General features: G+C 32.8%; 1 protein-coding gene across 3 annotated transcripts in view; it reads right to left on the bottom strand.

Annotated features, from left to right (window-relative positions):
- The window catches only part of BCHE (butyrylcholinesterase), an 89,038-nt gene extending 77,903 nt beyond the window's left edge, over positions 1-11,135 (bottom strand). For all 3 annotated transcript variants that reach the window (XM_019946301.3, XM_019946302.3, XM_019946303.3), the window contains exons 1-2: positions 11,009-11,135; positions 3,401-4,925 (exon numbers count right to left, since the gene is read on the bottom strand). In XM_019946301.3, coding sequence (XP_019801860.2) covers positions 3,401-4,917 — 1,517 coding nt within the window. In that variant the 5' untranslated portion in view covers positions 4,918-4,925; positions 11,009-11,135. The remainder of the gene's footprint in view (positions 1-3,400; positions 4,926-11,008) is intronic.
- Between the last annotated feature and the right edge of the window lie 2,645 nt (positions 11,136-13,780).

Genomic DNA, 13,780 nt, shown 5'->3' on the forward strand with positions numbered 1-13,780 from the left:
AAAACAGCCAATTAATCAGGACTACATAATCCTAAAAGTACATGGAATTAATAGTATAGATTTAAAATATTATAAGGAGAATTAGCAGAACTAAATGGAGAAATAAATAATACCATAGTTATAGTCCAAGATGTTAATACCCTTCTCTCAGTATTTAAAACAAGTAGGCAAAAAATATTAGTAAGACTATTAGAAGACCTGAGCAACCATGAACTAATTAATTTACAGAACACACCATACCAAATAATTGAAGAACACACATTCTTTTCAAGAGCACATAAAATAATCACCCATAAAGATCATATGCTGGGTCATAAAATAATTCTCAATATATTTCAAAGGGAAAAATCTTATAGAATATAGTCTCTTACTAGAACTGAATTCAATTAGAAATCCACAACAAGATATCTAGAAATTACCCAAATAGCTGGAAGTTAAACAATAGACTACTAAACAACCCACTGGCAAAATAAAATATCACAAAGAAAAATTCAAAATTATTTTGAACTTAATCCTAATGAGAAATACAATGTATACTAAACTTACTATTTAAGGAGAAAAATTCATTAAAACATTTTATGAACCACGAACTGGAAAACTCATTTTCCTGGATGATTATTACAATGCTCAGTTCTACTTTTTTACTTTCTTGATGTGTCATTTTGGGGTTATATGGAAGTAAAATCCTGCAGTTTCCCAGTCTTGGCATTACTGACCTTTGGAATGAATAATTCGCTGTTGTGGGGGGCTGTCGTGTGCATTTTAAGATGTTTAGCAGCACCCCTGGCCTCTACATTGCTAGTAGCATCCCAACTCCAGACATTGTTAAATGTCTCCGGTATGGGGAGTAGAGGGGAACCAAGGGGGAGAATCTCTCTGGGAAGAGAACATCAAACATCATGTTTGTGGTCAAATAAATATGGGTGGATTTCCAAACCTAACGCTTAAACCAACTTTGTTTCCATGAAGTTTATTTAATCATTCTAAATTTCTGTATTTATTCATAGGTATACTTTGAAAACAGATAGTGCACAGCAGGAGATTAAAATTATGTTTGCCATCAAGTCAAATCTCAACACAAATGACATGCTATTATCTGTTCAACTGTGCAAACATGGGCTCTAAAGAAACTCACCGACTGAAATGACATCTTGTTATGGCTGAACTTCTTAAAAAAGTTTAATTTTTATGGTTTATAATCTTGTTTATATGAATTTATCATTATATTTAAAATGTGTCAACCTTTATTTATTTCCCATTAAAATATGCTAATCATAGAAGGAGATTAGGATTAAACAATCTATTATTCTATTAATTGTCAAATATTCTCTTCTTTGACCTGTTGCTATCTGTGTACCATAAATATGACCTTTACCACATCTGGTTCTCAGTGTTCCCAATTGTGAAATAAGAAAATATAAATTTCTTGATGATTTAAACATGCAAAGTATGAAGTCCTTTAAAAATTTATAGGCATCAATAATTTGAAGAAATATTGATATTTCCCTTAAATTCCCTTAATATTCCCCTTAAGTTATTTATAATCTCTAGAATTGCCAGAAAGAATTAAAAGTATATTCAGATGATTTAATACGGATAGAACCTTGAGGGAGAGAACAGAATGAAATATACATAATTCTAATGCAGCTCTAGAAATAAGATGATCCTTCTTAAGCAGAAATTTAGACTGATGTTGAGAAGGTGTAAAATATTGCACAGCTACAGATAATATAATAACAGATAATATAATAGCCTACATATCTTGAAAAAGAAATTTTTTACCCATACTAGCTTTTACCTGCTTTCATTGAATAATTAACCAAATATTTGTAAAGTGTGACATATACTAATGTCAGTACTTTAATGAGTATCCAATAAAACCACAGGTTCTCTTTCAAGAAGTTAGTTCTTAGTCTAGTTTAGGAGGTTCAGAATACAATGAAAGATAGGATTTAGACACGTGACAGTCAGTGGCTTCTGTAAGAGTGAAAAAGAAGTCTGAAGGAACTACAACTCTAGGAATTAAATATACATTGTATGAAACATGTAGTCAGTCAAAACTTTAACAAAATAGTAGGACTTGTGTCATTAAAAAGGAGAGAGGTAAATGTTCTAAGCAGGGCACATAGCAAGAACAAGGCTCTAAGGTGTAGTTAAGCTTGAAATCTTTGGTATTCATGAGGTAATTCATCTACCAAGCAACAAGGTGTTGGGGAGTACGGGTTGCAACAAGATTATAGAAGCCTCTTAATGCCACATGGAAGAGTTTTAGTTTTATACACAGTAAATAAGTATCAAAAATTTTGAGATGAATTATATCATACAAGTACTTTGTAGAGAGATACATACAGTAACATGGAGTACAATGAATTCCAAATGGAGGATGGAGAAGAAAACCAGAAAGCAAAATCATTCTCAACATTCTTTTCAATTGTAAAACACAGGATGACAAATTGGATTAATGCATCAATCAGATTATGAGTTTCTGTAAGCACTTTTCAAAAAAAGCGATGCCCAAATTTCTATTCTTTTATTATTCTCATTGATACAAATTATTCCAATGTATAAAATTCAATTTGGGGTTACAAACAGTAAAAAAAAAAAAAAAACTTATTTTTTACACACACAAAATATTAAAAAAATAGAATATATATTAAAAGAGATTATTTTCCTCTGATTATTGAAGACATACTATCACAATATTTATAAAATACGAGGGAAAATATGTTCTTTTGTAACATCTCTGATTATGTAATGTCATCCATATGACTACTCAAGTGTAAAACAGCTTAGCTGAACAAGATGTAGCTTGTTGTAGCTCTCGCTCAACACAGGTTACCTAAAAGCTCTGAACAAACATATTAGGGAATAAAAAACGTTGATAAAATGGCAAATTCTGTATTTTGAATAATCTGAGGGCCAACCCTATCACCATCTTGCCCTTTGATTTTCCTGAGCAGGGATGTATTTCTTTGTGTATCAGGTAACAATGTACTAGTGCTTAAGAGCATGAGAAAAAGAGAGATATTCCTAATCTTTCTTAAACCTGTGAACACTATAAACTTTCAGGCTTAATAACATGTCACAGTAATTTTAGTTCTCAAGGCAAACATCTATTTCCGTACAAACTTTGCTGAACATTGTTAAAGTACTTTGAAGTACTTTGGAAATGAAATCAGAAAATATTTTTCATAAAAGTTCTTTGATTATTTCTCTTAAGCACTCTGATGCAAGGAACTGAAATGCAGTACATAATAAAAACAAAACCAGCTTAAGGCATGAAGAGAATAAATAATCAAAATGTTTCTGTACCTTTAATGAAGTCTACACTGGAGACCAAGAAAAGTTAAGCAAAACAAAACAAAGCCAAACAAGAACAACTATAAAAATTGGCACTTACCCATATTTTGCAAAATTTGCCCAGCGTTTCATAATGGATCTACTCAAAATTTCCTCAGCTTTTGTGTAATTAACTCTTCTTTCCAGAGGTAAACCGAAGACAAATTCAATCTCATAACCATGCATCACTCCCATCCATTCTGGCCAAGGGAGTTTGGAGGATCGGTGTTCAAAATAGTAGAAAAAGGCATTGTTTCCCATATCTGAGAACTTTTTGGTGAACTCCAAGGCAGGGCATATGATGTTATAATCCCCAACAACATCATCCAAGGCCTCACGGTAGTTTTCAGCTCTCTGATCATCTAACCAGTCCATGTAGTGGAAAAGGATCGATTCCTTTCCAAATTCACTCAATCCCGGAAAAAATATTTTTAAACCTTCTTGAAATTCTTTTCTAGTTATAATACTATTGTTATCTTTGCTGAAACCAGGAGCACCGTATACTAAAAATGCTGTCCCTTCATCTTTGTTAACACCCACCAAGATCTGGGTTTTTTTGAACTGTCCAAGTTGGAGTAGTGTGTCTGGCATGTCAGTGAGAAAATCACCATCCACAGTTGGACCAAAGTTTACTGACAAGAGCGTACCATAAGGGACAACAAATACTTCATTCAGAAGAATTTCCTGCGGATCTTTATTTCGAAGACATTTGATTATCTCAGTCTCATTTTCTCTAGAGCAACCAATAAATTTAGCTAAAGTTAATGTTCTGTTCCTAGCTTCATAAAGAGATGTCACTACCCAAGGGGAATTAGAGGATCCACTTTGCAGAATGGCTCTGGTAAACAATGGGTGGCTTCTAGGAGAAAGTAAATGAAGGCTAACTGAAGCTGCTCCTGCACTTTCTCCAAAGAGAGTTACACTCTTAGGATTTCCACCAAAGGCTGCTATATTTTTTTGGACCCACTGAAGGGCCATCTGTTGATCAAATAAGCCCGTGTTTCCTGGCGCCTCAGGATTTCCCGGTAAAGCTAAGAATCCTAGGGCACCCACCCTATAGTTCATTGAAACCACAATAACTCTTTCAGCCCGTGCCAGAAACTTGCCATCATAAACATGCAAAGATGATGTCCCAGTCTGAAAACCACCACCATAAATCCATATCATTACAGTAGCATTTTTTGGTTTAGGTGCTGGAATCCACACATTCAGATATAAACAGTCTTCACTGAGGTCAGTGTTTGGGTTCCACATCTCTGATCCAAGGAAGCCTGGGAAACTTTGGTCTGTGTTCTGATAGCAAGAATTTGCATATTTTGTGGCATTCCAAATATTGGGCCACTTGGTCAAGGACTGTGGCTTTTTGAATCGAAGTCTACCAAGAGGTGGCTGTGCATAGGGGATTCCAAGAAAGGCTGTTACTGTGCCACCAAGAACTGGCAAGTTCATCCCTCTGACTTTTCCATTCTTGGTGGTAATTATGACATCTTCTTCAGTGTGTGACTTCCCAAAGAGCACCCAGAGCAGAAGAAACCGCAAGAGAAATCTGATGTATATGATTGTACCCTTGCTCTGCATATTGGTTTCTGCAAGAGAGATAAGTGGGAAGTTTTAACAGCCTCATGCATCTAGTATTATATTTTATTGATGATAATTAACTAAAATTTAGTAGTTCTTATCAATCCCATAAATTATGAAAACTAATAAATCTATTACTGCTATAAAGACACATAAAAAAACATAGAAAACGGTTGGAGATATTTCAGTTTTCAATTGAGAAATAAATGAGTGAAATGGAAAAGGAGAAATTAGTTCAATTTGGAAAGATTCATTTTCAAACCTCTGTAAGAAAGATGTTTTTTAAGGAGGAAATTTGTCCAAGGCATTAGTATATATATATATATATATATATATATATATATATATATATATATTTATATATATATATATATATATATATATATACTTCTTTACCATACACAGCACCACCAAAGGTGGCATTAAATGGTAGTCTACTTAATGATAGATATAATAGATTAAATTTCGACCATAGTTAGAAGAGGAAATACAAGCTTATATATTCTCTGAAATATATACAGTTCTAATCATGGCTGGCTGGCTCTTGACAGTAGGTTAAGAACCTTTAAGGATCCTCAGACTTCTATTACTGCCTTTTTCTGTTTGCATGGTCCTGTCTGTGGTCCCTTTAGCCTAGTGTTTTCTTCCTCTATATAATTGTACCCTGTGGTTAGAAGAGAATTTGGACAAGCAATTCACAGAATGTGAAGTAACAAAAAAATACAGTAGTTGCCATTTTTCCTACAAATTGTGAAAACTAACAAATCTGCTACCACTATAAAGGCCTACGGGAAAAACTGGAAAGGGAAGACTGGATATATACCAATTCCTCTGAAACTGAATAACCACGAAGGGCTTTTCTATCTGAATTATATTGTCAATGGATAACATTAGATGTGGGAGAAGAAACTGACTTAGAAGAAATTTTACACTCAGGGATTACTCAACGCATGCCTGTTAATTTGTTAATTGATTAAAGCATGTGCAACTAGGGAGGTTAAATGTGTTAGCATGGTCAGATTTACTCGTATTTTGATAGTAGACACGATGAGTGAAATAAGAGGATTAAACTGAGAAATTACTGGGAAAAGTGGGAGAAGCAAAAGTAATCTTTGAGACCTATAAAATCATAACTATTTGGCATTTTATTAAATAATACTTATTAGTGATATGAAGAGAACATTTGGGGAAATCAAATTTTCATTAAAAATTCATAATGCATACTTGAGTTTCTTTTAAATAAAAAAAAATTTAAATCAGATTCTGAAACTCCAAGTGGCAAAGAGGGACAGAAAAATGTAATGCAGATATCATTTGAAAGAACTAACATCTTTATATAACTGAAAGAAAAAAGAAAATCTGATTAAAACTGTCAAATACAAACACTGATTCTCATCCACATAACAATAGCAAAGGTCCATACATGTACAAAATATTTTTATGATGTTTTGATAGTGTAATAATAAGTCCAACCTATATGTCCAAGAAGCTAATCCTGTGAGCACTGAGAATTTGTAATAGTCTTTTTATTCTACTTTTTAAATTACATTGTCTTGGAAGGCAGAGATTAAGGCACTATCTATGGTAATAAGTGTCTCAGATCTACAATCCTCACTGTAATCAGCCTCATTCACCACTGCTCATAGGACAGCTAGTGATCAACAAGTATTTTTTGATCCCCCAAAATATCTGAATAAACTAGTCCATTGTGTATACTATTTTGTTCAGTGTCTAGTATTTATAGATATATCTCCATCTATACCTCTATCTCTGTCTCTATTTCTGCCTCTATCTTTTTCTGTTTATGGCTGTGTCTATATCTATATATTTATATCTAATTCTACTGATGTCCATATGTTTATGCATATATACATATATATTTATACATGATGATTGTTATAATGTTTAAAAAAATCAAGCCATGAGATCAATTTTTATGCTCTCAATGTTGATACAACTGAATTTGTGCTAATACCAATAAATATATATTATTGAAGTATACAATATTTTAACACTATGCATATACTATTATAAAATTTAGCTTTATTATAATCATAACAAAATACAATTTATCTTCTAAAAATAATAAGTAAATAAAATGTCATAATAATGTAAAGTTTCCTGTAAAGTTGACACTTACTAATAAAATTTTATATTTCTGAGAGTTAGGAGTTTTAGAGACACTGCTACCACATACCACAGTTGTGTGTTTTTTTTTCTTCCTTCTGATAATTCCTAAGACATTTCTTTTAAATAAATGGAGGAGAGCATTTGGAAGAAAGCAAAGTGCTGTGATAGATTTTTTTTTTTTCATTTTCAAAATCTTGCTTTAGAAAGGAAAAGGAATTAAGATACAAAGCTGGTTTATTCTAAGCTGCATTTCAACAGATAAATTGCAGCATCTTTGGTTGGACTCATTCCTGCCTTTGGCCTAGCTCAATCAATGTCTTCTGAGTCTAATAAAGACAATCATTTTTTTTTTTGGTTTTATATAAATCTTTTTTTGTCTTTTAAACCATAAAACAAATCCTAATAATTTTTGCTTTCTGACAATTTTCAAACTTTCATTCTATTGTTTATTAATTTTATTGCATAGCAAATATAAAATTACTACCAAAATTTTGGTTTTGTATGTAATTAATAAATATAATAATTTTCATTGCATGTGTTATGAAAGGCTGCTATAACATCTAAAAGGTTGTACTATCATCCCCATGTCATTTAGTTTGATTTATACTACTACTTTTGTGTGTGTGTGTGTGTGTGTGTGCGGTACACGGGCCTCTCACTGTTGTGGCCTCTCCCGTTGCGGAGCAACAGGCTCCAGACGCGCAGGCTCAGCAGCCATGGCTCACAGGCCCAGCCGCTCCTTGGCATGTGGGCTCCTCCTGGACCGGGGCACGAACCTGTGTCCCCTGCATCGGCAGGCGGACTCTCAACCACTGCGCCACCAGGGAAGCCCTATACTACTACTTCTTGTATGTTTTTATTTATATTTTGTGCTGAGTAGAACTTAATGTTATATAATATGATTTATATGAATAATAATCTTGCTTTTTCAACAATGATATCTGTGAGTCATCATCTTGATATTAGTAATACAAGTACTTACACCTTGTAATTGTAAATAATGTAATTAGTAACATTCACAAAATCATTGTAAGCCTTTGTTTATTGCAAGAATGGCAATATAATTCCAATTCACTTTCATGGTACCTGTTGTAGTGTATTATACACCATATTATTAAATATAGGTTTTAATAGGAAAATATGCTTATGTTCACATACTCATTGTTAGCATAGGCTAGTTTTTTTTTTTATATTTAGCTGCAGTACTTTATTTAAGTAAGCATTATTTTGTTCTTTTCATAACCTGTTATTCTCTAGTCTCACATGTTGCACTGTGGTTTTACCATTAAGAGATGTTTATGTTTTTAATATATGCTATCACATGATTAAACAATCAAAAGAGAGACAAATAAAGGAAACTAAGAAATGTTATTACTCTAAGTAATAAGTCTTTACTAATAATTAAAATATTCAAATAAAATTTCAATAAAATTTCATTTATTTCCTCCTATACTTTCTGGTGCAAATTGACTACTGGCACATTAAATAATTTAAACTCTAAGAACACATAACATGTTTATCATAAAGAACGGGGTAAAGTTTTATACCAAGGACAACTAAATATCTGAATTTAGATCAATTAACTTATTGTAATAATCTTTAATATTTGATTAAAGGAAGGAGGTTTTGTTTGGAATTGCAAAAGAGAATGGATGGGAGTGGGAAGAGAGAAAAACCTGAAAGACAATTGATACTATAGTGTTCCAAGTTTATCAAATGCTCCAGGATATCAAAATCTACTGGCAATTTTGGGAAAATATTCTAAACTTTAAAAAAAAATTTTTAATTAAAAAAAGGTAAAAAATAATTTCCTTCTTTTTGCATTCTTAATTCAATTTTGAAAGCATCAAAATTCCTTGACTGATTTCTAAAATATATAAGGTTATGCTATATAATATGGGTGCAATCAAATTATTGATATAAAGAGCTATTTATTTGCCATATATTTGCCATAATTGGATATCAACCAAATTTTCAAAATAATTGGCCAGTCAAGGACTTCTTAAATCATGGTCATGCAAAAATTGATAATAGTTTCTCTGAATGTAATTTTCCTGTCTTTTAAAAAGTTTCATTAGAATATATATTTCTGTATAAAAATAGACTGTTAAAATGTTGTGGAAAGAGCCATCTAGAAAATATGATCTAGAACAAGTGCCACTAAAATGTATTTAGTTCAATTAAAACAACTGAGCCTTTATACCAAACCTAAAGAGCTTGTTTTGTTGTAGGCTAAGTGAAGTGGGGAACTGAGGAAGTCTGTTTATAAATAGACTATACCACTGTCTTTCAGGGATCCTTCAGATACCCAGTAGGCACTAAAAGGATGTGTATACATAGAAGACACTATATTAGGTATGAGAAACAGATCTGTAACTGTCCTCAATCAGGAAGAACATCCACAAACTTTTCATTGTGTGAACAATTTGAACATTTAAAATTAGAGAGATAGCTTGGGTCTTCTTTGAAAGTTCAATCTGTTCTTAACATCTATCCAATTATAATTTTCCAATGTTTGAAACAGTTTAGTTTTGATAAGAATGAGCAGATTTTGGCATGAAAGCATTAAAATGAAGACAGCATACAATTTAAGTATATATTATTAATTGTTACCAAGAAATAAATCAAAGCACAAACTAAATTTGTAACTAAGATATCATTTGCTAAGACATTATTAGCTTATTATTATTAGCTTATATATTGTTATTATTATATTATATTATTAGCTTATATTCTAAAAACTGAAATGTGGAGTAGATCCCAAATATTTTCTTACAATTAAAGAAGCAGGACATTAAAAACGAACAACAACAACAGGTCTAGGAGAATAAAACAGAACTTTGCAAATCCAATTAGAAATTTAATTTGCTTCCAAAAGGTCACGTTATTTCAAATACACAGAGAATTCTAAACATGTCATTTAAAGTAAAAGTCACTCTTTAAAAGCTCATGCTTATCCTTAAACAAAGTAACTATTTATATAAGTGAAATGTAATATTTATCATAGATATGAGATAGCTTATATTATGGAAGCATTACACAGCCTAGTGACAGTAACTCCTAATTGAGTTTATTATCGTGCAATATCTTCATAAAAATTTGGAAGAGATAACTTTAATTTTTTTAATTACAAATAGAAATCATAAATAATGAAATAATTTTGCTCACATTTCAGTTTACTTTTAATCATTCATATATTTTATACTCAGTGCTTAATCCTCTGGTTAAACAAGAACTGATATCAAAATAAAGGTAGAGTTACAAAATCACAGGATGAGCAGAAAGTCTATATTTGCTTATTATTTCCATAATAATAAAATAATAGCAATTGTAAAATATTTTGCTATAAACACACATATTAAAAGAAAGAGAACAAACAGGCCAAATGGGACAAAAGTTTGTAAATCAAACTGGGAAATAGCTTTTTCCTTTTAGAGAAAAGAAACTTAGACTTTTCCTTTGCCAATTGATATTGTTAAAGTTTCAGATGGCAAAATGTTAAGTACCCTGTAGAGCCAGACAATTCAAACCACTTTAGAAAAAGAAAAAACTAGAGAGTAATACTGGTCAAAAAACACTTCTGTTACTCTTTTAAGGAAAAATTCACTAAACAGTGCATTTAAGGGTAAAACACAGCATAAAGTGTTTTCCCTTTGAGGGTGCATTAGGAACATATATTACAGTGATTCCACAAGTGCTACGGTCCTTTATACAAAGTTGAATAAATTCATTATTTCCTTAGCAGTTAAATGGCCACAGTCTGCGTTCCCTGAATAATCAATCGGAAGATTTGATGCATGTGGCTGCTCCCTTACTTTATCTGTCCCATTTGCAATGACTGTCTCCCACAGAGCACCAAAGGGGCACAGCAAACACGTGAAGGGATCACGTTCCTCCCACAGAACAAGCTTCACAGTAACTTGCATCTCTAACAGGAAGATGTAAATTCAGAGCAACTTACCCGACTCACTGCAACGAAGATGATAAAGTTTGCAAGGAATTGGAAATCATATAATACTTCAGGGAAATGCAGTAAGCAGCTTCTGCTCCAGCCTGTAAATTGGACTGCACTGACATTACAATCAACTGTTACTGACAAAGCTCGCGAGAGTTGGCAGCGGCAACTTGATCTAGAGGCAGCCAATCTTTACTTTCTGACATCTGTTCAGAGGCTAATTGTATGAATGCATTAGTGATTTATTTACAGAGGTATTACCGGAGTCATGCTTTACGATTGCAGGCACTCAAGATAACAGTGAAGAAAAAAAAGACACAGAGCTTCATTAACAGACGCTGAAATTGAACAGCAAATACACAGGTTATTTTTGTTTGTTTTCTTAAACACTACCAGAACTTTTAAGATTTTTTTTCTCCTTTAAGGAATATACATTTTTCTTATGCTTGTTTTGATTTAAAGATATACATGTTGCTTTAAAGAAATGCTGTTATTGAAATCTTTGTACCTTCAATCCGTGGCAATCATGGAGCTATAAAGGACTGTAAAAGATTAAATAGGAAACTAATTACTCTGTAGATAAAGCTATGAAAATCAAAAGACTACTTATATAAATGAATTAATGTCTCTGATATGTACATCCTTCCAGCTCCGACACCCCAACACTCATTTAAGTCATGCAGATCTCAGCGTTCATAATTTACTAATCGGGGACCCTGCAAGCAGTCAAGTGTAACGAGAAGCCCCAGATTTTCTGGTTGAGACAAGGAAAATAAAATGCAATAAACAATCAGCACTAAACTTTAGAAAAACACATTTGTCAGCTGAAAGGATGTACTTATGTCTTTCAACCTTATCTTCTTTGACTTAGATATTTGGGAAAATGAAAAGACAAAATACAAAAAAAACTTATAAACTGCTTAATGCCTGACTTCTCAATGCAGTTATATTCTTTATCTCCCTCAAATGATCATTTTCACTTTTAAATCTCTCATTTTGGGGCTTACTATGGACTAACCAGTGGGCATGTAATTGTTGATAAGCCCAATTTTTATTTTTAAAACATGGTGTTTAAAATTTCAAACATGCAAATGTAAGAACTGTCATTTGTTATTAACACTACTCTGTTCCAGTCATTATAATTGACAGTTTACATAAATTATTTTATTTTACTCTAACAAAATATATGAATTAATGTGAATTCCAGTGTATGAATAAATATTATTAATCACATTTTCAGATGAGGACACTAAGGCTTTTGAAGATCAGAAACTTAGCTATATATATCCTACCACTAGTAGGGGTTGGAATCAGAATTTTAACCTAGATTTGTCTGATGTAGTTCCATGTCAACTGTTTCCAAGATAATAACCACTTTGGCCTTTTAAAATTATCTTTTCTGGGAAAATTTCTGCTTAGGAGGTATTTATTAGACAACGAATTTCACAATCACAATGATTTATATTGTATTTAGAATATAGTTTATGTAATGACAACCTAGCAACACAAAAGTTACAGAGTATATGGTCTATCTAAAAGGAGAAAAAGATTTTTTCGAAGGTGGTACACTGACAATCATGCAATGGATAGTAACGTGATGGTGTTTCTGCTTGAAATGTAGTCATTCTGGTGGCCCATGTGGAAGAGAGTTCATTGGTTTAATATGTGATTTTTTTTTAATCCAAATGTCAAAACTCTTCTCTCCAACACAGTTCCACTGCACTGTTCTCTGTGCTGGCATATGGTTGGTCTTATTCTCAAATCCTGCAATTATACAATAATTTGTTGTATCGTTTGTTACTTATACGATGATAATAATAATTTGCATACACTACTATTTGTAAACACTGTTCTACGCCTTTGAATACATTAACTCTTTTAAAACTCAAAACCCATCTTATAAGTAAGTACTATTATTATCCCTATTTTATGGTTGAGGAAATGTATCCACAAAGTGTTTTAGTAACTTACCAAAAATCATACAGGTAATAAAAGTATTTTCTATTTTTTTAAATGTAAACACTTGCAATTGGCATTTTTGCAACTTTTGCTTGTTTTCTTAATTTATTTTCCCAGAAGTGGAATAACTGAACTTAACTAGTAGAATGTGGATTTTTTTTTTTAATTTTAATTAATTAATTAATTTATGGCTGTGTTGGGTCTTTGTTGCTGTGCACGGACTTTCTCTAGTTGCGGTGAGCGGGGGCTACTCTTCATTGCAGTGTGCCGGCTTCTCACTGCGGTGGCTTCTCTTGTTGCGGAGCACAGGCTCTAGGAGTGTGGGCTTCAGTAGCTGTGGCACACAGGCTAAGTAGTTGTGGCGCACGGGCTTAGTTGCTCCGTGGCATGTGGGATCTTCCCGGACCAGGGCTCGGACCCACGTCCCCTGCATTGGCAGGCGGATTCTTAACCACTGCGCCACCAGGGAAGCCCTAGAATGTGGATTTTTTTTGTTTGTTTGTTTTTGCAATTTTATGAGGTTCTCAATAGACTGTGGAATAAGAAGAGGTTTCCAATAGTTCCGGCAAAAGGGAAAATGTTCTTAATAGCAATAAATCTGAACAAGTCTCTGGAGCCAAGAGACTAGACATTCATACCTGGATGTGGCAGGTGAGGTATTTAAAGGTAGATTTCTTGACAAATTTTAAAAGTGCCCAGCCCTGCTAGCAAAAAGAATTCTTTAAGAGTATGGCAACACCTAATATTGGAGGTGCCTGCAGGCAGTAACATCAGTAAATGATAAAACAAAGATCTCTTGGAGTTAGGGGAGAGTGAACG

This window comes from Tursiops truncatus, chromosome 4 (genome assembly GCF_011762595.2).
Source record: "Tursiops truncatus isolate mTurTru1 chromosome 4, mTurTru1.mat.Y, whole genome shotgun sequence".
In the NCBI taxonomy this organism is placed as follows: Eukaryota; Metazoa; Chordata; class Mammalia; order Artiodactyla; family Delphinidae; genus Tursiops; species Tursiops truncatus.